Genomic DNA, 26,918 nt, shown 5'->3' on the forward strand with positions numbered 1-26,918 from the left:
GGCCATTTATTTATTACCTAATGTTTATTATTTAACATTTCTAAGTTCATATAAGTCTGTTTTTAGTAAGAGAAAAATGTAAGAAATGAATGCTTTAAAAGCATATGAAATTAGAGTTTTATTAGGTTTTCAGTTCTTGATTCAGTTTAATAAAAAATTTTGAAACATTGCTAATTGCTTTTATGATTGTGGTTGATAAATTACTAATTGTAATCCTATTGAAAAAACAGTTGATTCTTGTAACAAAATTTTATAAATTTGAGATGTGATATAAATTTATAACATCTCATTCATATTATATTATAACTTTAGATTTTAGAAAATACTGAATCTAGATTATGATTTGAAACTTATTTATTTGTTAAATTTAAGAACATGAAAAGTGTATGATAAAACTCTGAAGACACACTAAATAAATGGAGTATTACAATACAATTTGATGTATTCTCCAGTTAATGCAGATGAAAAATTTTAAAATATAAAATGTTAAAATTAATGTTTAAAATTAATTTCATTTAATTTGAAAATTATTCTATTAGAAATGTATTTAGTTATTGCACAGGAACCAGTCAAAAATATTTCTAATATAATAAATTACTAATTAATATATATCACACTGTTCTGTTTTATTTTAATAATATAGAACCACAATTCTTTTTAAATAATTATTTAGTTTAAATGTTAAATTTACTGATGATTGTAATAAAAATACTCCCATTTAATACTGTTTAGAGAAAGATTTAACAAGCCAAATGCAACCAAATTTGGTATGCTGACATTTCAGAAATACAGAAGACATTTTTGTAAAAATAGAAATTATATTATAACTCAACAATAGGACACTTTTGGCCCTGGAAGTGATGTGATGTTAATCTTTGTGATTTTTTTTGGTTGTGGAGACAATAAACCATACTTTTTAAGTTTTACCTGAAGACATACATAGTGTAAATTTGGAAGCCTTGAAAGACAGTATTACACTGCATATAAGAAGCAACACAGAGGTCAATTAAGGAAAAACATTGAACTCACTGTTCTTTATTTTCATATGTTTTATGTCTTTAGAATGGGGATATTTCATCTTGGGTTTTGCATCTTTAGAAATGTGTAGTATCTCTTGCATTGATGAAATCTCTGTACAGCACGAGTGTCTTTTACAAGTAAAATTGTTGCTTCTTGCAGTGTCGAAAGTGCCATAGTGGTGAGTTTTTTTTACTAACTTTTTACAGAAATATCTTACACGTGTCTTGAAATGTCACTATATATCAGATTTGGTTGCATTTTGACTGCTAAACTTCTGTCAAGTTAGTGTTGAATAGGTGTATTTAATTACAATCACCTAGAATATTAAAAACTAGCTTTCACATGATCAAATTCATTTTTTATTTTACTAGAATTTATTGTTCATTTGTTGTGAAACCGTGTTGTACTAGATTTTCTTTAGAAGTGTTGAACACAATCTCGTGTTCAACGCTTCTAAAGAGAATTACTAGAATTTAATTTTTCTTAATAAGTAATAATTTATTTACAGCAGTATGTAGATAAAAATGATGAATTAAAACATTGGTTATCCTGATGGATACCATTAATTTAATTTCTTATATTTTTTATGTAAAGGATTATTTTTACTTATAAGAAGTCAAATATATTATTTATATATAGGCTACCCTCATGTTCGAGAAATAAGCATAACTGTTCAATCCATAAATAGAGTAAAAACTAAACAAAATAAACAGCCCAGTCCATACCTTGTTACTGTTTTATTATATGATACTAGTGTGTCAATACAAGTGTTAGCAATTAACACTCAGGAAAACAACTTGTTTGCTATCTAGTCAGTTACTTTATGTATAGCAGTAAAGAACAAAAATAGTGTTTTTGGATACCAACTTGTGTGTGTCATCTGAACCTCTTTCAATTAAAACAATACTGACAGTGATTATGTTATAAAGATGCCACAAAGATGATTTTATGAAAGGAAGAATTATTGTAAGGCTAGAAGTAGGGTCAGTAGCAAATAGATTTGGATGTCAACCAGGAAGTGATCGTCCAAGAGTTACCACCCTCAACAGGACTACTATTTGATGTTAACAATGTGTTTTAACAAAAGAATGTCTGATAGGTAGTTCTCTGTGGAGCTGTCTATGGCGAATAGTATTAGAGTTTCACAACAGACTGTCTACAGGAGGCTTCAAGTAAATGATCTTTTTGACAGATATGCCAGTATGTTGCATTCTATTGACCATTGTGCACAGAAGAGCTTCCTTACACCATCATAAATGGTGTAAGGAAGGTCAACATTGAACTTTGGATGAATCGGATAATTTTCTGTTCACTGATAAGTCCAGCTAAAGTATATAAAATGATTCTTGTCAGATTATAATCTGGAGAGAGTAGGAAACTTGATGCACTTCTATTAATATTGTGAAAAGAAATCAGAGTGTCTATCTTAAGTTATGCAAGTAACAACATGAACATGTTGAGAATATCATGTGGTACTAACTCATTTGGTGAGATCATTCACTGAACGAGTAACACATGACACTCGACAACATTTGTTGCTATTCACTCTAGACTAAGCACTCAATTTGGAGATGGTATCATAGTCTGTGTTAGCATTATGCTTAATTGCTGCATTGATTGCCACATTTTTGAAAGGGCAACATTGCTCAATATCCAAAGACAAGGTTTTGGAGCCCTCACATAAGGCTTTCTTAAGGTGTTTTGACTGCAAATTTCATTTTCATGAACAATAATGCCTTTGCACATAGGACTATACTCATCAATGATTTGGCAGTGAAGATATTTGTTGCATTGAATGGCCAGCAAGATCTTAAAGGACCTAAGAACCGTGGAACATGGGATGCTCTAGGAAAACATGTCGCATCTCTTCAGCCTCCATCAAGAACATTCAAGGAGCTTAAAGATGTTCTTATTTGAAAGCATCCTCATACCATTATATTATTTTCTGTGCAAAAAGACTTACAACAATGTACTCTTTATGCAACAAAGAATTAAAATGTTCTGCTTGAAAATTAAATTTCACATTGTTCTGATCACTAGGATCCAAGATAGAAGCCAAATTAATGGTTATGCTTGCTTTTTGGGCTTGAGAGTCTATATTATATTAATTTAGCTATTTATTATAATTTTACATTCCATTTAATATATTGATTATTAAGAAAATTTAAAAGTTTTTATAAAATATTATTTTATAAGGCCATAATTTCTTAACTTAGATTGATTGTTTAGCTATATAAATAGAATTTACTGCGTACATTTCTGCACTAAAGTTTTATGAGAAATTTTTGTTTAAAAATTATCAAAAAAATGAGGATACTTTAAGGTATGTGTTTTTGGCTAATAATATGTGTTTTCTTTACAAATAAATAACATTTACCTTGTGCATTTTATTTATACATTCATATCTACCCCATTACAAAATGAAGTTTTATTTTGGAAATGCATTAAATTTAGAAATAATACATAACTAAAACAGTTATGTGTTGTTGTTTTTTCTAGATTTAAAAACATATTTAAAATTTAAACAAATTATTTAATTATTAATTTTTTTTACTAGATAATGATGCAACTAACTGTAGTACCAAATTATCAGAATCATTAAATTATTTATTTAATAAAACTTTATTTAATTATTGTTCATTTTTTGAAATGCACAGTGTAAAATTTTACTGTTTATTGATGTATATATACATGGTGTGGGCAAAACGTTCATGGAATCTTGCTAGATAATTTTTTTATTTTACAGTATATCAACATAGTTCCCTTGAAAATACTTTTTTTTCACACTTAAATGCTTAATCTACCTCTGTTTTCACACATGGAAGTGGTGCTGGTCCATAGCATCAACTATGGTTTCAGCACTCATTACAATTCTTTCTTAATCATCTGCATCTCTTGGTAATGGGTTCTCTGCACATGTTTGAGTTTGGAGAACAAAGAAATTGCATGATACTAAGCCAGAGAAGTAAGAATTATCAAGTACTGTCATAGCATTCTGGCTGATAGATACCCTTACAGTAACAAACATATGTGCTGGTGCATGTTGTGCAAAACCTGATTCTCTTTATACAATTCTGGTTTCAGTCACTTACAGATAGCCACATAGAATGCAGAATGAACTGTTTGATTGTCTGGAAAAAATTTGTAGTACATGAGCTATCTCAAATGTCAAAAACCAAAAATAATGATTACCATAATTTTCAGTCAAGTTTTTCTCTTTTTGTCAGTCTCTCTCTCCCATTCACTGTTCACTCTGCTATTTACTTTCTGGGTTGTACCTGTAAATCTATGATTTGCCATCTGCTATTACTCATTCCAGATGGTTATCATCATTTCCTCTAAAATCCAGTCACAGCAGCAAGCACATGTTGCAGTTTTTGTTCCACTGTCAAAAACTTTGGAATGAAGTTTTTGTATCTTTAAATCTTCATGCAAAATTGTGAGAATGCTACCTTCTGATACCCAAATACTCTGCAATTCTTTTTTTTTTTGTTTTTACACATCAATCACACAATACAATGTTTTGTATTCACTTAGAATTTTCATCTGTGAGTGCAGTAAAACAACAAATAATCATTTGCATGAATTGATTCACATCTTTTCCTTTCCAAAAGCATTTTATCCATTTGCACACCTCTCTGAGATAGTCATTTAAACAGCCAGCATTCACAAATTTCAGATTCTTTCTGGCTGGATGGCCATATGGTTAAGGTGGCAGCCTACCATTCTGGGAGACCCAGCATCAAACCTGGAAGGGTCAAACACTTTTTCAGTTGTGGTCTGCCTGGGTATATTGGGCCCCATTGTAGATCTGGGTTTAGCCAGATCACACCCATAATGGACTTGCTAAAAAGGTCGTCTAGTGCCCAGTGGGTGGAGAGAGTTGAAAAAGGAAAATAAAGATTCCTCTTGACTTCTGTCAAAAGAATGCAATGCATTTCAAGTGATTGATTGGATATATGTCTATAAAATTCAATGCACTGTCAAACTTCATCCTGTGTATTGAACAGAGAAATAAATAGTGTTGTACACTATCACCGTACACATCTTCTCAGTGTTGCCATTATAAAAGTGAAAATTTTCTGAAAACTTTTTGCCCATGCAGTATATAAACAATATATTCAATAACATGTAATTCTAAAAAAAGTTCAAATTAATATGTAGGAAACTTTTATAAAACAAGAATGTTTTCAGACACAAACAAGAATTTTGTTTTTCTATTTGGAAACTTTCTCTTTTGTATGTAACAGATGCATAACATATACCTCTTATTACTGTTAAGGCTGCTATACACCATGGGTTAATCCTCGAAGGAGTAACCATGCATGCCTGATTTTTAATCATTCCTGGAAATGTGTGGGGGAAAATTTAACAGTTTCGGCAAACTCTACCGACCACCTGAGTAGAAACGCCCGTATTCATTAGGTTAATCCTCAAAGGAGTAATCATGCATGCCTGACCTTTATAGTTCTTGATAGTTTATGGGGTACAATTTAACAGCTTCGCCGACCACCTCAGTAGAATCGAAAAACCATTTGATTTTCCTGCGGTGTGTCAGACTGAGTAGACCCACCAAAACGTGTGTGCCGTCGTATATCGTTCAGTAGTTAGAACAATGTCACGTGAAAATTTGGAGGAATTTTTAAAAATTTACGAGAGCGAACCATGCCTTTGGCATATTAAAAATAAAGAATACTACAATAGACGCAAGAAAGAAGCTGCTTATCTCCGTTTAATCGAAAAACTAAAAGAAATGGAACCAAAGGCCGATAAAGAAAGCGTTATAAAAAAAATAAACAATATCAGAAGCGCATACAGAAAAGAAATGAAAAAAGTTAAAGCATCAATCAAATCGGGAGCAGGAACTGATGAGATATACGTACCAAAGTTGTGGTACTTCAAATTGTTAAGGTAAGCTTAAATTTTTAACAATAAAATAAGACGAAAAATTAAGCATTTTATTTAGTTCTTTGTATTTTAAATGGCCGACTGACTGACTGATTGACAATGACGTAGCGAACATAACTGGTTCCCGAGGTACGACACTATATTTGCGACCCCCTCCCTCGCCCCCTCCCCTCCAGAAACGTTTGTCTTGGAGACCATTTGGTACCCCTCTGCGAGTGGCTACCGGGGGACGTGCCCTTCTTCCCCCGCTCTAGCTACACCTCTATTGAGAGCTTTTCTTCGTTTGTGGGCAATAAAAAATTCTGAAGTTCCTCAAGGACAGGCAGTCTCGAAGGATTAACCCATGGTGTATAGCAGCCTTTAGAAGAACGAGGTATAAGCTGGGAAATATTTTATCAGTCACATTCTTTCATTATGAAAGGAAGAATAGATTTTCATACATAAAAGTGAAATAATTTTCTGAAAACTTTTTGTTTAATAAAATTTTCTGACTTCAAGAAAAAGTTTTAGTGTAATTATAGAAATAATTTGTAGCCAAAAAGCTAGAATGAGCTTTTTTATTGTAAAATTATTTTATCTTTTTAAGTTCTAAAATATATTATATTTAATCAAAAAATTCCCTCTTTCTTCAATTATATAATTTATTTATTTACATACTTTTAAGTTACTTTTATTTGTTCTGGTTATTACAGTATGCTTATAGAAATGCATTACTGCTATCTAACAAAATTATCTACCAAAATTTAATGAAAGAAATGCTTTTCAATTTGTTTGTCAAATCATCTTCAAGTTACATAAAATCAGAATACTGCTTCAAGATTTAGAATAGGAAATAAAACTTGAAAATTCATTGAAAAATTTACATCTTTAATTTTTACATTCTATTTTAAATCATTTAAACATTATTTAATGATTGTCTGTATGTTACAATATTATACATTTTGAAAACGATTCGTCAAGCAATTCAAAAATGTTTATTTCATTAAGAAAGCATGTGTCTAAAGTATGTTTGATAACTTTTAACATTTTATTTCCTAATATAAAGAACACTGCAATGTAAATAATACAGAAAGAATAATTAATCATACTAAGATGTTAAAATCAATAAATAAACTGTCATCACATAGCAGAGTTTTGGAATCTGCTTTAGTTTATTGGTAAATACTTTTGTTAACTTAACTTTACTTATAAGAATCTTTGCACTTTGAAAATAATAATAATACCAGAAAACTGGAACTGTACATGTAGATAAGAAATTACACCTCAATGCAATTGAGCTTGTAAATTTTTTAAATACAGTAGAGCATCGATTATCCGACTCAATTGGGGACTCAGGTTGGCCGAATAACTGAAAAAATCGGATAACCGAAAGGAAGGGAAAAATACATTATTAGTATAGTATACAATAAATCTATGAAGTTCGGATTTATTCAAACTTCTTGAATTCGTTGTTTGCTATTCGATCCAGCTGCTATCCTGATGAAGAACCCAGAAGGGGTTATGAAAATGTTTGATTGTTGAAGGAACAAGTGATACGCATCGGTTACAGGTTCTGTAAGTCAGATTTATTGTATTGTATACAACCCGATGTGCAGTTGATATTATATTAGTATAGTATATTAGGATATTAATATATCCCATGTAATTAGTTTATTAATACAGTAGAACCTCGATTATCCGCCCTAATTGGGGACTGGGGTTGGTCGGATAATTGAAAAGTCGGATAACCGAAAAGTATGAAAAAATCCATTATTAGTATAGTATATTATTATATCCCATGTAATTAGTATATTAGTATATCGCTATTAACCTATTTTGCGTTGAATTTTCATCGATGTTAAGCCTAACAAAAATTTTTTAAAATAATAATCGTCGCTATTGTATCGTTAAAAATTAGAAAATTAAGCTTCGTTTAAATACTGGCTCCCTTTCATGGTCGAATGAGTGTTGCCAGCTAACATGTAAAAATAATATTAAAGTAGCCAAGACATAGCCAAATATTATAGCGCCACATCACTAGCGGACATTTGAAATTTGCCGACTAGGACGGTCGGTTAACCGAGGGGTCGGTTGATCGGGGGGCGGATAATCGAGGTTCTACTGTATATCACTATTAACCAACTTCGCGTTGAATTTTCATCGATATTTAGCCTAACAAATTTTTTTAAAAATAATAAACGTCACTATTGTATCGTTAAAATTTATTTTTAAATTATTTTATTGCTCACAAAACAAACAATCACTCATAACTAGAAAATTAAGCCTCGTTTAAATACTGGCCGCCCTTTCATGGTTGAGCGATGTTTTTTAGCTAAAACACGCAAAAATTTAACAAAAATAATATTAAAGTAGCCAAGACATAGCCAAATATTGTAATGCCACATCACTAGCGGACATTTGAAATTTGCCGACTAGAATGGTCGGTTAATCGGGGGTTGGATAATCGATGCTCTACTGTAATTATAAAATTTTTCTAGAATTTCTTTGCTGGAAATTTTGCATTGAAGAGAAAATAATAATGTTTAAAATATAGTTTATTTAGATTCTATATTTTAACAAGACTGGTCAAGCCTATCTGATAGCATGTTTCACGAAAGCGAATCAAATATTTTTAAAATTATTATTATATTAAATTTATTATAAAATTTAATTTAATACAATATACTAACCAGGTAGTTTTTACTATAGCTTACAGTGACTGTAAACGAAAAGGTTCAGTTTCCTTTTGCATATGCGCATGAACATGTACAATGAATGGATTGAATGGAACATAACACTTAGGTAATTCCTAAGCCTAACATTGGAAATTTCTAGCTGACCGAGTTTAGGCTTAAGTTATAAGCTAATATCCAAAGTTTGAATTGAATGTTTGAATCAAATGGATAGACAGAACATAACACTAGGTAACAAAAGTGAAGTCATTGCGCATGCACGTGGAAATCAAACAGACACACAAAGGTCCTAATTGCGCATGCACGTGAAAATCGGACAGATGGACAAAAGTCTTAACATAAGCACTTTACCACTACCGTGAATAGTGATAAAAACTATCCCCTAAAGAATGCATTATTTTGTTTTTTGTTGATGATAAGTTGTTTTATTGAAAACATTCACTAAAAACTGTTATCACACTCTAAAAGTTTGTTTTAATTTATTGATTTTAATATCATTTGATATTAATTATTCACTCAAATAAACACATTAAAACCAAAAATCCAGCAGCAAACAAGTATTTTCAACTGTCTTAAACAGTCATTATCAGGTTTTAATTTAGTAACTTCGATTTGTGATTGTAATTAGAACACAATTTTTTAAAAGAAGGAATATTAATTTTATTGGATTGTAATGTGTGATGCATATATTAGTACAAATAAATTATTGTCCATGCTGTTACGGAGATAATGGTACATTTCTGCACTAAATAATGACTGCTTTTGACAATTGAAAACATGTTTACTTATTAAAGTGTATTTTGCTGCTAGATTTTTAGTTTTAGTGCACTTATTGAATTATTCTTTCTTTATTACCTAACATTTATTAAGCTACATAATGTTTTTATAGTTTATTAAAGAAGAGAGAATTATTATAATCATATATTAAAATTTTTCTAAATGTTTTTTACAGAGTGATAAGGAAAGGATTACAGCTATTATGGAAAAACCTAATTATTCACCATTATTTAAAATGTTGCTTCCTATTACAAATAGGTCTGGAAATGAAAATGCATGTGGTATGTATATTTGACAAAACTTTCATAAATATAGATTTCATTGTGCCATTATGTTTTCATATTAAAAAAAAATAGATATAATTTATGCTATAAAGCTTCACATTAATATAAACGCTACCATGAAATTGCAGCAAGGTTAAATTTAACAGAATAAATGTTTTTACTGAAATTTAACCTTCCTGGAAATTCGTCGTTGGGTTTATATTAATTTTACTTCTCCTGTCATTGTAGAATATAACATAACAAAAGTATGATGAGGGGTGAAATTTTGGCATCCCACTTTTCAATGACATTATATACCAAAAGTGCAAAACACCCTTACAAAATTCTGTGTGTATGGGGAGGTTGTCTATTTTTCATTATATCTCAAGATTGGATAAACTAAAAATTTTGAAACTTGGTAGAATTATTTCTATATGTGAGGCATTGATGGTATTAAATTTTGGTGGTTAAAGGTCAAGGTGGTGAGGAGATAGAGGGGGGAATCACCTGTCATATCTCAAGTGGGTTGAACTTATGGAAATTTTACTCATTATAGGCATTTACAATATTTTAAAAGCTCAGCTTTACACTCAAAGTTGTCTTTTTCACTTTTTTGAAATAATTAAGTCATTTTTTTAAGAAAATCTCTTTAAATGGTACCTCATACAATTTTAACTTATACAATTTAATCTCTGGTTACATCATTCAAAATGATACATAAAAATATTACTATTAATTAATTATAATATGAAACTCATTTTAAATTTCAATTAAGTGAAATTTTTATTTTACAGTTAATTTTGTTGTTATATACTGAAAATAAAATTAATAATATGAATAAAATAGGAATAAACAAATAAATGCAAAATATTATTTTTGTTTTATATTGACATTTTATATTCATTTTTTGAAAGAGTCTTTAAATTTAGAATTAAGAGGTATAAATTAAGCATGTTTGTCTGTTTTTATGTAATGAATAAACATATTTTACATAAAATAACAATAATTAATAAGGTTTATTAATTAAAATTTTAAAAAATACTTTTAATTTTATTTTTTCCTTTAAAAACATTTTAAATTAATATAAATTTTTACAAGGTTTTGAATGTGCAATTCAGAATAAACATTTAGAAGCAGCAGTTATGGCTGTCCATCAACAAGTGACTTCATATCTCCATCATGAACAGCAATCAATGGAAGAAAGAATTAGGTAAAAAATATGAAGTTATTTAAAGTATTTGTAATATAAAAATCTTTTACATAATAAAAATTTTTAATGTAGGTTTAACTGTAAGATAAAACAGTCTTAATTTAATTATAATGTATGTATTTTCATTATATATAAATTCATAACCTTAAAGAGAATTAATAATTTTATGCTAATTCTTTTTCTTAATTTAGGAAAGATTATTATTAGTCTATCAAATATGTCATTAGATATTATATATTAATATAACCTTAAGCCCTGTACAGGCTATAGAGAATTTTTCTATAACATAACAAATCACCTGAGCAAACCATTGCTCACTTTGGTGCTTTGTCTAATTACTGGCCTTTTCTGGCCTTGAGATCTGAGTCATGACAACCTTCTAAAGTATCAAAACAGTGAGTCAGAGATAGTAGCAAGAAGGGAGGAAAGTGTGTTGATATCACTGCTCAGAACACTGTTATGAAGGATGATATTTACACTCAAGACCCCAAATTAAGTCCTGATGACCATTTTTTTGCTGTTTTGATGTGAGACCACCTTTAAAAGGAAGTCTCCAAACCAAGTACTGAACACATTTTGTTACACTCTGGTACTATGAGTCTTGCACACAATGCTGAGCATGTTCTGGTGCTTGACTTGGGTTGCTGTTATGTTATAGCTAATGCCTTAGTCTTTACAAGGCCTTAATGGTTACTTATTACTGTAGCAGACAGTTACCAGTATTAGTACTATGTATATGTAGCAATGTATATTCAATAAATTAATGGTGCCAATATATATAGTACATCAGGGCTATATGAATAATTTTAAATTTCATTAAAATTTTCTGGAAAACTATGTGCAGTAGTTTTCTTTTAAGTATACAGTACGATTTTTATGTATATAACCTTCCACTTTATGAAAGAGTTATTACATTGAAAACTGTTATGCTATTGTTCATTTTACCTTCTCATTGTAAAAATACCTGAATTGAGCAGGACAGTTTGGATTCATGTAATAAAACAGATACTTAAATCAATTCCATGAAAAATGATATAGAATAATAAATATTGTTTTCTATTAAAAACAAAATTATAAACTCTTGAAAGGTTCACAGGTTGCAGTATCCACAAATAAACTGCTTGTGAACTTTTGTGTGACAGAATATTCATTATAACAAGTATTACATTTTTTTTGCCATCCAAACACTCTTTTATCTAAATATTTTACTATATTAGTGAAAAATGGAAAAAAAAGCACCTGCTAAATGCTAGGATGGTGAAGAGAGTAACCACATGAATATTTTTGTGGTAAAAAATCATTAATTCCCATATTACTATTGTGAGCCCACGGATTTTTACGGGCTTTTTAAAAATCCAAATTTTCTGTTAATTGTCTTTGGAAAAAACCTGAAGAATTTGAACTAGATCGAATTTCACCGATTGTATAACAGCTAGCTGAGAAAGTTTACAGTTAGGTGTGAAGAATGCACCGTCATTGTCAACAAAAGTCAATCACGTGACAGTTTTCCCACGCTAATGATATAAAAGTTCGAATCTCCGGAAGCTCAGGGCGATTCGTCATAGGAAGTTATACTTTGTGATAGTGCCCACCTCGACTCCCGAACCTCCATACAGCGGACTTGATCCAGCTACAGAGAGAGGACATTGGCAAGAAGACACGGAAGACACCACACCCTTTCATACAGACAACGTTCGCCAACTCTCCCTTCCGCCGAGAGGCATTTAGGGGTTAGAATTTGTAAAAGTGCTCTCTCTCGAATTCGAATTTCTGTATATATTTTAATATAACCGCATTTAACCTTAGTATTCTTGTAACGTAGCTTTAGGTAATCAATAAATGCTTGTTATTCTGTTAACCTGTCACCTGTCATTTAAAGCAAGGGTGGGCAACCTTTTTTATAACATGGGCCAGAATAAATTTTACGTTTTTTCCGCGGGCCATAGTAGTTAATTGACACCTTGTGACCTGTAAATTTTTAGTCTGCAAATATGAAATAAATAAATAAATAAAAAGAAATAAATAAATAAATAAAAAGAAATTAATTACTACAGTCGACCCCCCTATAACACTGTTGATTATTCCGTTTTATATGAATTCCATGTTGTATGAGTCACTTAGATTTTACAAATGCGTGTGCCAGGCTGTGAACGGCTCACCTATTTGTAAAATCTAAGTGACTTTAAACACAATAAAAACAGCCCTATATAGTTGGATACGACAGACATTACATTTTCTAATTGCATAGCTTTTGCACATAGATTTTCTTGATGGATGACGCGATGAGATATAAATAATTTAGAAAAATTCTGTTCTCCCATTTTTTGTTTGAATAAGGAAATGACTCCCTTATTTTTTCCTGTCATTGCTGTCACAACACTTCAGAAAATAATATTCAATTTAAACTAGACGAATTACATCGAAAAATATTTATTTATAATTTCTTCTAAACATCTCGCGGGCCGGATAGAAACTTTTCGCGGGCCGTAGCTGGCCCGCGGGCCGGGGGTTGCCCACTGTTGATTTAAAGGACGCCTGCCGACTTGCTCACCTCCCTAGCCACTCGATTTGCCCTCCTAGCCATCCGACGATCCGAGATCGGGCCTTACCTGCCCGTGCAGAGTAAGTGGTCAATCGGGACTTAACCAGTGACCCACTGCTTATCTCACACTATGTTTTTATTTTAATATTGGTGGTACAAACTTATGAATGGAACTGAAAACATATTACTAGATTTCAGTATTATTTCTCTTAAACTACTGCTTCAGTTATTTTTTTCACAGACTCCTTATCCCACTCAAACCAGTCATCATTATTTCTCATATATAGTTTTATAGTGTCTGACCGTCTGAAATAGATCAAAGATGATAGACCCTCACTATTGTATAAAATGGGCTATTTGTTGAATTCAAATAGCTCATTTTCAGTTATTCAAATAACCTCAAATAGCCTTTAAACATGATGGTGGCCTGGTTCTCCCGAAATACTAATGGATGTCAATATTAATCATGAATGTGGTGTAAGAACGTCAGGTTATCACATCAGAATGCAATTCAATTTTTTTATTTCTTACCAACTGCATACAGTCTTTAACAAACAACATATAAACTTTATAAACTCAGCAATGAGTATAAATGAAACATTTATCTTTCATACTTTAAATTATCCAAAAAAATTATTTGAAGATACAAACCAAATAAATTCTTTATTAACCAGACTATATTACCATTAACAGTACTTACTCACAAAATGGTTTTAAATCAGTGTTTACATTGCAATGCATGCAGAAAGCTTAGAATTATTCAAATAGCCCTGCTGTACCCTGTATTATAATATATACATTTAAAAAATACATGTAGGGTCTAAATTTTTAAAAATATTTTTTACATACCATTGAGCTATTATAATTAAAATATTCCTATTTTTAAAATCTTTGATTTTGTTTCAGACTAAGATTATACTCAATAAGCTACATAATAATAATAATAATAATAATTTAGTTTTATTGTCATCTTAATGAATGTTTTAATGAAATCTTCAGTAAAAATGCTATATAATACTTTTCCTAAAAATTTACTTCTAGTAAATTTAATATAAAAATAACAGATTTGCTATTAACTGGGATTATAATTAACTTCAAAGTTTATTAATGAATTTTATTGATTTTTAAGGTCTTATATTTCACAACAACAAGCTGAATTTACTGTCTTACAAAATAAAGTTCATCAAGATAAACAAGCAATTTTAAGTTTGTTATTAAAATTAGAAGAGCAGGTTGATAATAAAAGGGAAATGGATTCTAACAATACCACAAATTTATTTCTTCCAGCAACATCTTTAATTTCTGAAATGGGTCCTTTAGGTTTGTACACAAGACTTTATTATATTAAATATATAAGGAAATTTTTAAAATTGGAATAGCAAATGATATATTTATCTAAAAATAGATCTTAACTTTTTTAATACCATAAATTTAATTATCTAATATTCAGTAATTTAGGAAATTTATTAAGGATATTAAATAGTTTCAATAATAAGAAAAATTTCTAAGTAATTCAAGTAATATAATTAAGTTTGTTCTGTAGTATCTATGTAAATTAACATATAAAACGAGCAATTATTTATTGTGACTGTCAGAATGCCAGGCTGTAATTTTTTATCATATTTTTTAATTTAAAATATATGCTCTTTACCTCAAATTAGTAGTATCTTGCTCCTGTACATAATACTTTTCCTGTTAGCAACAGTGTCATTCTGTCTTCTAACCAACTCCCTACATGGGAAAATTTTTGAATTGAAATAACATGACTTCCTGTTTGCATCAGAAATTCATATACAGTTAATTGGGGCCTCCTGCTTTTAAGCTTTCAATAACTGGTCTCAGATTTCATCTTTCTAACTCTATTCTCAAGATTAAGAAAAGACAGACAGAGACAATAGTGGAAATTTATAGGTTACAATTTTTTTTCAAATTGCAGCCTAATGAAATGATCTATTTAACCTTACAAATCCCAAAACAAATTTTAAAGTAAGTTTCAAATTATAATTTTAACCTTATTTACATGTTACTAATATAAAATAAACTTTAATAAGATAATTCTTGAACATATCTAAAAGAAAAATACAGGTAAAATTCTATAATAATGAAATTTTCAGAATAACTAACAATTTTGTGTCTTGACAATCTCACTTAATAAATTATGTAAAACAAATCTCTCATGTTAGTATAATTAATGATCTAGTATAATGAACATTGTTTTATTGCTATGTTTAAAACTTCTGTATTGTAGATAAGTAGAGATTGGTTACTTTGGCAAAATTTGTCTATATTAAGCTCATTTTAGGCTCTATAGCATGTTTGATCATACAAGTGTATGAAATTTTCAGTTCAAGAACAGTATGGTTATATGATCAGAGAGTGGCACCTCTTCGATGCCATGTCAGGATGACACCATTGTGTCCCATTTAACACAGAAGTTGCAACTGTGATTTGTTTTTATTAGAAAATGTGTGCATCAGTGATCAGATTCTGGGTGGAGGATGATGAGACAGCTCAATAGAAGTAATGCACTCAAATAATAATATTTTTGTTAAACCTAGTATCTAATTGAAAAGAAAAAAGGTTACATGATATATACATTACAATGTGTCAAAATAATTGACCTATATACCATAGGTGGTTGCGAGAAAGAGAGAGAGTTTACATGATATTGCACATAGACATAAATACCTGAAGTTGGTTGATCAGCTGGTAAACCAGAGACAGGAGAGGATTCGATCAGTCTCTTTTGATGATGAAACATGGGAGAAGGTTGGCACTTTATAAGAGTTCGGGATGAGGTATTCAATGTAGTAATTTCCTTGTCCTGGGAGTAGAGATGAAATGTATTTTTTTCCATGGGTCGGTTTTAAAGTTAATCCAAATATGGGACACTTAAGAAAATTGTTGGCAACAAAGTTAATCCAGATAGGCAGTACTGCACAAACGTGATGTATTAAGGAGCTGGCAATAACTGCCTCATCGGGCCATCAATTCTTATATTAAAATCAGTAGCATATGGCTGAGAGGTTAAAAGATCGGGGAAAAGTGTCACTTTTGCTGTCAAGAACATGTAAAATGAGAAGTTCACAGATAGTAGTAGACAAATATCAAATGACAATTATCAAAATATATATAACAAAATCGTGTTACATTTGGTTGAAGTCCGGATTCTCACATCACCCAAACCTTTCCAAAACTGTGCTTGTTCCTCAAAAGAGCAAACTCAATTTTTTGTTGGTGAGGTGATTACAAAAGATTCCTGGATGGCAAATGGTCCATAAAATATCCTCTCTCTCATTTGAATACATAAAGAATATTAATTTACTTTAAAAGTAATACTGCGTCAAGTAGACATAGTGTACTGTACATAAAATCCATCACGGAGATCATATATAATGTGCAAATAGGAGTTACAAATTTGAAAATACTTTCTCTCTTTACAATAATATAGAGAATATTATAAATTTACATCAAAAATAATACAGCATCAAATAAACATCACATGTGAAACCACCTATAGCATATAAAGTCCACCACGAGAATTATTTACGAAGCATGTGCCCTATTTACAAATCAGTCAAAGGTTCTCTCTCTCTCTCGGTCACATGGAAATTAGGGTCAGGATCAACTTTCTCTTCCTCCTCTTGAAATAGGCCTCCTTTTTTATCTCATTCCTTTTGACTAGATTTGACTTCTTTTCTCCATTGGAGGATTGGCTTGTCAAAGGAGAGACAAATTTAGGAATTTGACTTTGTGGGGGAGGCAGCGGGATCTAGGATTGTTCTTCCACTGGCCCTTGACTTCTCAAAGCATAGAATGCAAGGGCACTGATTCTCTTTGTTCCTCTGCAGTGGAAGGTTCTGTTTCGTCATCTTCCTTACTTTCAATTTCTGTCTCAAATTCAGATTCTACTTCTAGTTGTTGTTGAATTTCTGTTAAAATAAATTTGTTCCACAGATCTACTGTAGATGGAACATCTCATGATAATGATTCAGGTGTTGTTGGAATCTGAGTATTAGATCAATCTAGAGTCTCTGTCCTTTTGAATTCTTGTCAGGCTGTGAAATGTTTTAAGCAGTTAGCATAAACTTGAATTCACTTCTTCATATGGATATTTTCTGTTATAAAGGTGACAGGGCTCAGTTCGGTTATAATCTGGAAAGAGCCTGACCATCTAGGTGCTAGTTTTCTCTTTAACCCTTGGGGTACGACTACTTCATTAAGAATTTAGTTTATGAGTTCAATGATGTTTTTAGCATTCTCTAGCAGCTTGTTCAACCTGTTCTTGCACTATTTGGTGTACATTTGCCATTTGAAGGCATAGATCAGATGTGAAATTATCATGTATATCATACCTAGTCCAAGTCAGATGGGTAATGAGGTCAAAAGGGTAGGTTGGATCTCTTCCATACAGTAAGAAAAATATGCTGTTGTCTATAGAAGCATGAATAGTAGTATTATATGCAAATAATGTATAGGGAATCCATTAATTCCAGTCTCATTGATCCTTGGCAACATAGTGCGATATAATATCAGTAAATGTTTCGTTAAACCTTTTGACTATCCCATTACATGCTGGATGATGTGCTGACATAAGGAATCTCTTAATGTGGAGTAGTTTGCATACCTCCTTAAACATTTTGGATATTATGTTTGGAGCATAATCCATTTCTAAGTCAATCTCCAATTATGGTTTTTTTATTTTTGTGATTTTGCAACAACAGATGCCCATGAGATTAGATATTCTTGGTTTATCAAAGATATATGTATACATGGTGTCTAGAGGATTTGATCCCGGGATCTCGAAAATCGGGATCCCGGGATCCCGACCACTTTTCAGTCCCAAAATTTTCGGGATTAAGTTTTCCTAATCCCGAGATTTTCGGGATTGACATCATTTTAAAAAAAGTTGCAAAATAAACTGCATGAAGTGAAAAGTTCAGTGCCAGTGCTTTTAACAGAATTGCTTGCCTATCATTTTAATATAAAATACAAGAAATTTTATTCCAAGCAAGCAGCAGAAATTAACCTAGCGGGCTTGCGATGCTTGCTTGGAATAAAACTTCTTGTATTTTCAACTAAAATGATAGGCAAGCAGTTCTCACTGGGTTACTTGGTAATATACTTCATTTTTGTATTTTTGAATTTTCGCGGGCGCCAATCGATTTTCTGGCGCAGTCGAGAGCACTACTCAGTGCGTTTTACCTGTCAATGTGTCAGCCATCTTGTTTTGCCAGTGTGGTTAATATAGACCCGACGCCTCTCGCTTAGGGGGGTCGACCTTAGGTGAAAAGGTTACGACCCCCGCCTTGCCCGTGATCTGTCAGGATGATGCGAGAAAGTCTTTTTACGTTTGGGAGTAGTGGTTTGCTGGATGCTGAGAGACTCACACAGAGACCGAATTTACAAAATTAACGTGTTTATTTTTAGAAAGGCATGCTTACAATGATCGAAACAATCGGGATTGTAGCCTTTACTCCTACAATCCCGATCTGTGTCGACCAGACTGTTTTCTTCCAACCTCCCCGTGTCCTCGAAGCTATAACTAGAACGGGCTTATAAGTATTTACTAACGATTCCTCCAATTTCCATCAAACCTAAACGCGTTTTCTCATCAGCTGCATACATGTGCAACAAATTGAGAAGCAGACTTGGTGATGAGACACAGGATGCGTTGTTATTTCTCAGATCATATTTTCGCAATTCAAATTAGAATGTTCCTATTAGATTAGTTTTCTTTATATTTAAGAAAAATGTGACTGATTAATATTATTTTTAAATACTTTTAGCTAAGAAACTTACTTTACTACCTTCTTACTAGGTTGCTATATGAAAGTAGTCTATTTAGTCGATGTTAAGAGAGATTTTTGTTAATTTTCAACGTTTATTTGCATAGTTTGTTACATAAAGGTTTTTTCAATTTATGTGAGTTTAAAGAGATCTCAGTGATGCTTAAAAAAGAATAAATTTAACATGAAGACTGAATGATTTTAAGTCTGGTTAGTCTGACTCTGAGTCTGATTAGTTAGAGTGATTAAATTAGCTAGGTGTATACTGTAAAATATGTTGATTTCTATAAGATTTTCTTATTTTTTATTAACCCTCAATACCGAAATAATCCCGGGATCCCGGGATTGACTAAGTATAATCCCGAAATCCCGGGATTAGAAATAAGGACCGGGATCGAATTCCCTAATGGTGTCTGAATACTGTGCAGTGAGAAATTTGTAATGACATTAAAATTATACATATCTCATTGCATAAGAAACCTGTAATCTGTCCACTTGGTACCAGTTACATATACAATATTGCATACAACTTTTACATATCTCTTAAGCAATGATGTATATATAACTCTGATGTCATTACAAATTCTCACAACACAGTAACTTTTCATACACCCTGTATCTTTATTTTGTTATAATATTTCATATCAACTATTTTCTATTATAAGTTTAATTTATATTTTGCTGCAAATTAATGACAAAAGTTGAGACTAATGGATAATAATACAACAATTATACTATTGTGTGGAATTACAAGGTCTGTTCAAAAAGTATCGGACCTTTGGTTGGTAAAAATAAATTTATTGACTTTGAGGTACAAAACCCTAATCCCCTTCAGAGTAGTCTCCTTGGTAATGTATACACTTCTCCCAGCGTTCCTGCCATTGCTGGAAACACTGCTGGAACGCATCTTTTGGAATGGCCATCAGCCGGTCCGTCGGATTTTGCACGATGTCTTCTCTCGACTAAATTCGGGTTCCTTTTAGCGGCATTTTCAGCTTGGGAAATAGCCAAAGGTCACACGGAGCCATATGGGGAGAGTACGGAGTGTGACGAACCACAGGAGTGTTATGTTTGGCGACGAAAGCCCGAATCAGATGCGCAGAATGGGCGGATGCGTTATCACGATGGAGCTGCCAAGTTTTGATCGACCACAGATCCNAAATTGCTAATATCCCAGGACTGGCTTCATATGCTCCACATCTCAGGCTGTTTGATACAACAGTTAAATCCGTTATGTCGTATGGTGCTCAGGTCTGGGGTTTGGCTAATGCCAATAATTTTGAGTTAATTCATAGAGAATTTTTGAAGAAAATGTTGGGCCTCAGATATCACGCATCGAATGTGGCTGTTTTATGGGAAACTGGTCGGGTACCACTGAAAATCTTTTTTATAAAAGCAGTTCTAAAATATTATGTAAGAATATTGGAATTGCCTAGAGATAGGCTACCTAGAATCAGTATCGAAAGAATGTGGATGAAAGCGGAGAGTAATTCATGGTGGCTGGATTTCAAAAATTGGCTGGAACGGTTGGGCTTCGGTGATATGGTCACCGAGAAGCAAATTGATAGATGGAAAGAACGAATACCGTCTATAGTTATGAGATGCATAGAACTAGAACTACAGAATATGAATAATGTGCTGAATAGTTCTGGGTTGCTGCGATATTATCGCCCGGTTAAACCGGATTTTGGCATGGCAGGATATTTAAGGGATGCTAGAATCTCAATTGCGATGAAAAAACAGATTGCGAAACTGCGGTTAAACTGTTATATGTCGCGAAGTGCTTCTTTGATATGTAAGATTTGCAACCAGATCTGTAGTTACAGTGATTGGTGCTACCATATGTTTAGCAATTGTGGATATGATATGTACGGGGAATACTTAAGAATGTTGCGTGGTGGTTTTAACTCATATTTCTTGGATTTGTTCGAATTTAACAAGATGTTAAAGAAATTAGATGGTTTAAGTTAAGCGAATTTATTGTTTTGTTTTCCCCCCTTTGATATTGTACTGAATTATATGTCAAATAAACTATTATTATTATTATTAACTATACTAAGTTACTTACATCACTGGCTGGAAACAACTCAGCACCTACAGCCTGTAATTCACACTATGGCACGCAGCTGGCTATCACATCTACCTTGGGATGGTATATGTATACAAATACAGTAGAGCATCGATTATCCGACCCTTGATTAATCATCACATCGGTTAACCGACCATTCTACTTGGCAAATTTCAAATGTCCGCTATTGTAGTGATGTAGCACTACAATATTTGGCTATGTCTTGGCTACTTTAATATTATTTTTGTTAAATTTTTGCGTGTTTTAGCTGGCAACACGGTTCGACCATTGAAGGGAGGCCAGTATTTAAACGAGACTTAATTTTCTAATTATGAGTGGTTGTTTATTTTGTGAGCAATAAAATAATTTTTAATAATATAATAGCGACAATTATTATTTTTAAAAAAATTTGTTAGGCTTAACATCAAAGAGAATTCAATGCAAAGTTGGTTAATAGCGATATACTAATATACTAATTACATGGGATATACTAATATACTATACTAATAATGCATTTTTTTCGGTTATCCTATTTTTTTCAGTTATCCGACCAACCTGAGTTTCCAATTGAGTTGGATAATTGATGCTCTACTGTATAAACATCCAAATCTGATAATTATATATTAAAGTCAAACAATTGCCAAATTTGGCTTTAATATATAACTATCTAGTTTGGATGTTTATATTCAAAATTAAACAACTAAATTCTTAAAAAATAAGAATATAGCATAATCATGTAACTTAAATGTTTCACTCTTCCATACCAAGCATGTATATAAAAAAAACAAACACAATAACCTTAAGTTTCTTTCAGCAGAATGGTAAAAATTAACACAAAGAAATGCATTTGTTTGTGTTAATTTTTTACCATTCTAATGAAAGAAACTTAATAATAAGGTTAGTGTTTGGTAATTTTATTAAACTTGTATTTATTTTTGACAGATTGATTTTTTTGAGATAAAGATTTTAAATCAAATATTAGTATGAAAATATGCAATTAAATATTTTTGAATATTTTATACTATTGATTAATATTGATGGGAAATAAATTTTTAGTCTTTAAGAGAATAACTTGTGCTCTATAAACAAGTCCAGCTGAATTTATCTATTCTACATATATGAAATATTTTGCTTAAAATCATCTTTTTTTGCAACAGAAAAAAACAATAGAAATGACAACACTGGGAATTGAATCTACATAATTTTCATTATGAATTGGCTATACTGGGAATAAGGAATCGAAGTCCATAGAGTGAGAGAACAGAGTGAGTGGGGGGATTGAGCCACTTATGGCAGCTCAGGAAAAACAAATAGAAATGGCAGCATTAGGAATCAATGAATCCTTATAAACTTTTTGAACAAGTAGGCAATTTCCATGGGATGAGAGGGTGCAGCTCCCCTAGTTTTTTATAATGTGTATTAATTAAATTGAAAATTTATGTTCATTGCTGCAGCCTGAAAGGATTTCAAAATGTTAACAGTAGAAAAATGTCTTGTAGATGCTCTTTATGCCCATCAGATGGAAGTAGAGGGCCATATAAAGTTTCTTTTATAACTGAGTCATATAATGCTTTCTTATAATCAGCAAAGATTATTTCTAATTAATCAATTGTGTTTAAGTTTTTTGAGAAGGCAATAGGTTTTACTAGAAATATTTCTTAAAAGTATTAGCTAGGCCTTTGGCTAGCCTTGGCCTTTATTGAAAGTATTAGCTAATACTTTCAATAAATCAATTTACTGATTTTAATTTTCACATGCACACTGTTGAATATAAAATAATTGGTATATATTTTCCATAACTTATAAATGATTTTAAAGTAAAATATTTGCATAATTTAAAATAAAACCGTTTCTTATATATTTTCATATTGTAGTATAGAAATATATTAATCTTTATAATTTATGAAGAAGTTGAAATTACTTTGCTAAATTATATATCTCATCTGAGAAATAGATATAATTATAAGATTCTCTTAAGTTTCCTGTAAATTTTATATTTTTTTCAGGTGAATCATCATCATCAAGTGAATCTAATTCTGCTAAAGGTGAACAAGCAGATAAAGTTCCTAGAACTGTAATTCATGTTGCTAAACATAATTCTCAATTATATTCCAGAACTTTGGCATTTAGTGTAAGTATATTCAGTATCTTTAGCTAGATACTAACTTATACCAATATTAGAAAGCAGTGGTGCCAAACTTTTTTAATTGGCAGGTATAACTGTGGACAAAATTTTCTTTGCAACACTGGTCATGTAAGTGAATGAAACATTTCAAAACCTTTATATATGTTGAGTAATTTGTCATTGTTTTTTCAAATATTCCAATATAGAATGGAGAAAAAAAAATAAAGCTGAAGCAAATCTTATATATAGATAGAAAACATTTGTCTTTAACATATTTATATAGGACCAGTTAAGAATTTTAATTAAAGGTTTTGAAATGTTTCATATATATGTGGACCACAATTTTGTATATTCCATATATAAAAAAGTAAGTCTATTTCAATCATTTATAAGATTCATTCAAGTATTACGTCAGCAAAACTTTGCAATTTTTTTTAATCTGCCCTTCTCCATCATCATCAATCATCATAAATTAAGATACTTCTTTCTCCCTAATTTTGTCATCAGACCAAATGTTCAGACAATTCTGTGATGAATGGGGAGAAAAATAAATGATGTCAACAAAAATTCATCCTCCCTCCCTCATTGTCAGCAATTGTCAGATACGAATTTCCTTCTCCATAAACTGCTGATGTAATACTTGAACAGTCTGTAAGTGTTGTGTCAAATATGTTCATAGGCGCGATTAACTTGTCTCATGGCTGGATTTGGCACAGGGACTGTAGTTTGGATACTACTGATTTTTATGGTAAAGTTATGCACTAATTGAAAATGTTTCACATAATTATTAAGCATTAATGAATTTCATTATAAGTTATTTAAGAAAAAATGTTTGTTTATTTCATGTTTGAAAAATGTATGTATAAAAGTGATATACCTTGGAAAGATGCTGGATAGCTAAGTGGTTAAGATATTGGCCTACTGCTCTGAAAGACCTGTGAACAAATTTGGACAGGTTGAAAAACTCCAGCAATGTTTGGAGATGAGCTGTCCCAACATGTTGGGCCTATCTCTCACCACTCCACTACTACTGATTATGGGCTTGGCCAAACCCATTATTAGTTTGATAAATAGATGTTGTTAGGGTCCACAGGGCAGACTAAAAAATACAAAAATAGTAATAAATTAATTTATTTTTAATCACTTGAGAATTTAGATTCATAGAATTTAAGAATTGGTTTAGCTGAATTTAGAATGTGTGAGATCTGACCCGAGTGTAAATCTAAATTTTTCACTTTCCACCTGAACTTTCGACATATTTGAAATAAATTTGTCGCCTCCTCATTATTTTAATGAGGAGGAGACAAATTTATTTCAAATATATCGCCTCCTTGTTAAAATAACATTGTCCGAAAAAAGGAATCAAATATCTCATCAACAAGGATAGAAACTTATAACTCTCCTCTTTAATGTAAACATTCAACCATCTAACAATGGCATTCTTCTGTTGCAAGACTTAAAGTTTATATTAAAGTCCAAATTCATCATTTTGTTTTGGTCCCGGGAACAACTTTAACCTCCACACCTTCAAGACCAACCTTACCTCACCTAATAGTTAATCACATGACAAATTCTCCTGCCACGAAGCTATAAAAGCGACTTCTGTCCCCACCTCGGGGGAGTCTTTCGTCTAAGGCTGGTCAGAAAGGATTAAGTCTTGGAGGATTTTATAACTTTGTGCTTCGATCACAAGACAAAGGACAATATTTTCTTTTCTACATGGAATTATCTTAGAGGTATGAAACAATTAATGTGAACTCTCTCTCCGGGTATTAGGAGCTAGCGAACCAATTTAAAAGTTCTTTAAGAGTCTGTAATCTTTAAATTTTGTTAATCTAATAAATCATTGTTTCCATTGTTAAATGGTGTCATTTACTCGCATATCGCCTACACCTTATCGACGATCCCTCTCACCTCCTCTACTTGATGTGACAAAAAGAATCCCGACCCCTCGGGATCGAAATTCATAAACAAGCCATCCCCTGACAAGTGGGCAACTTTCATCAAACTGTTGCCGACAAAAAGAGGTACAACCTCATCATACCTCTGGTGTCCACAAATGTATTATTCAAAGACTGTATCAAAAGTATTGAATTAAATGTAAAACAGATATATTTAAATTAATAATACAATGTTGCAAACTTTTATATTAATTAAATTTTTATATTGCTAAATTCAAACAAAATATCCTTTAATTGCTGTGCTAGTACCTTATAATAATCTTTATAGTAATCTTTATAATAAAGCAACAATTTTTAAACTTCTACTTATGTGATCATATTTAATTTATTTTTATTAGAAATCTGCTTCACGAAGAAGATACATTAGGCGTAGCATGTCTCAACAACAAAGAATGGCTCAAAGTATTGATGCTCTTGGTAATTATTTAAGTTATAAAAATCAATTTTTATATAATATATTAGGATATTTTGTATTCTTTAATTAAAATGCCTCAATGACCTTGACTTACTATAATATATAAATTTTTGTCTACAAGTACATATTTTCTAATATCAGGACTTATTATACTGGCTTTACAGATAATGCTACAGTTTCACAGAAAACAATTTTTTATTTTATTTAATATACCTGGTATATTAAATAAAATAAAAAATATTTTTTGTAAAGCCAGTATAATAAGTCCTGATATTAGAAAATACATACTTGTAGATGAAAATTTATATATTATATTTTATATGCATTTATAATAGGGAAAAGTTTTATATTAATTCATTAATCAGTTAGTATAGTATTGTTGTGTACAGGACTACTTAAATTGCACCACTCATAAAACTCAATGTTTTAAAATTAAATACATTTTTATAAAGTATCATTTTGTGGACCTGCAAGAAACCATAAAGTCTCATTCTCACATTTAAGATGTCATGGAGAATGCATATACATTGGCTGACAAAGTCTTCTGCAGCAATGTTTCTAGTGATTGCATTTTCCATTGGTATATAAACCTGTGCATAAGCGGTATGCTTTTATAAGCAAAATGGAAAGTTTTTGATAAACATGTAAAAAGTCCATGATTGTTGTATTGAATGATACAGATTTATCCTCTCATGAAATAGTGCAGAGAGTGCATTTTCATCACTTGAAAATTGTGCATTAGTTACAAACAAGATGTGAATGTAGCAACATTGAAAGTAAAGTTGGAAGAGCAGACCAGCATAAAAGTTAGACAGGCATAAAAGTGAATGCACTGTGTGGCATGCCTACCATTCACATAAAAAGCCATTACTGATAAGTAAAATGCACATGCAGTGGCTTCTCTGGGCTAAAACATGTGAATTTTATGTTTTTAGTTGAATCAAAATTTAACTAGCAGAATTGATGGCAAACTCTATGCCGTCATATTAGAAAAGCCAAGGTTATAACAGAAATTTGCTTAATGCAGACAGTCAAATAGATGGATATGCAATCAAATAGTGTACACTAGGGATGTCGAACCTGCATTGTCCAACCAGTGATGTCCAACCCCATACCTAAAAAAATTAGGGTTAGGGTACAGTGGGCCGCACTGCGGCCCACTGTACAT

General features: G+C 31.4%; 1 protein-coding gene across 2 annotated transcripts in view; it reads left to right on the plus strand.

The window, feature by feature from the left end:
• LOC111634091 overlaps positions 1 to 26,918 on the plus strand; it is a 70,943-nt gene that overhangs the window by 17,193 nt on the left and 26,832 nt on the right. For both annotated transcript variants that reach the window (XM_023378769.1, XM_023378768.1), the window contains exons 5-9: positions 9,553 to 9,658; positions 10,739 to 10,850; positions 14,522 to 14,712; positions 23,256 to 23,380; positions 25,674 to 25,752. In XM_023378769.1, coding sequence (XP_023234537.1) covers positions 9,553 to 9,658; positions 10,739 to 10,850; positions 14,522 to 14,712; positions 23,256 to 23,380; positions 25,674 to 25,752 — 613 coding nt within the window. The remainder of the gene's footprint in view (positions 1 to 9,552; positions 9,659 to 10,738; positions 10,851 to 14,521; positions 14,713 to 23,255; positions 23,381 to 25,673; positions 25,753 to 26,918) is intronic.

Source organism: Centruroides sculpturatus, unplaced genomic scaffold (assembly GCF_000671375.1).
Source record: "Centruroides sculpturatus isolate CEXI.00-Female unplaced genomic scaffold, Cexi_2.0 scaffold838, whole genome shotgun sequence".
Classification (NCBI taxonomy): Eukaryota; Metazoa; Arthropoda; class Arachnida; order Scorpiones; family Buthidae; genus Centruroides; species Centruroides sculpturatus.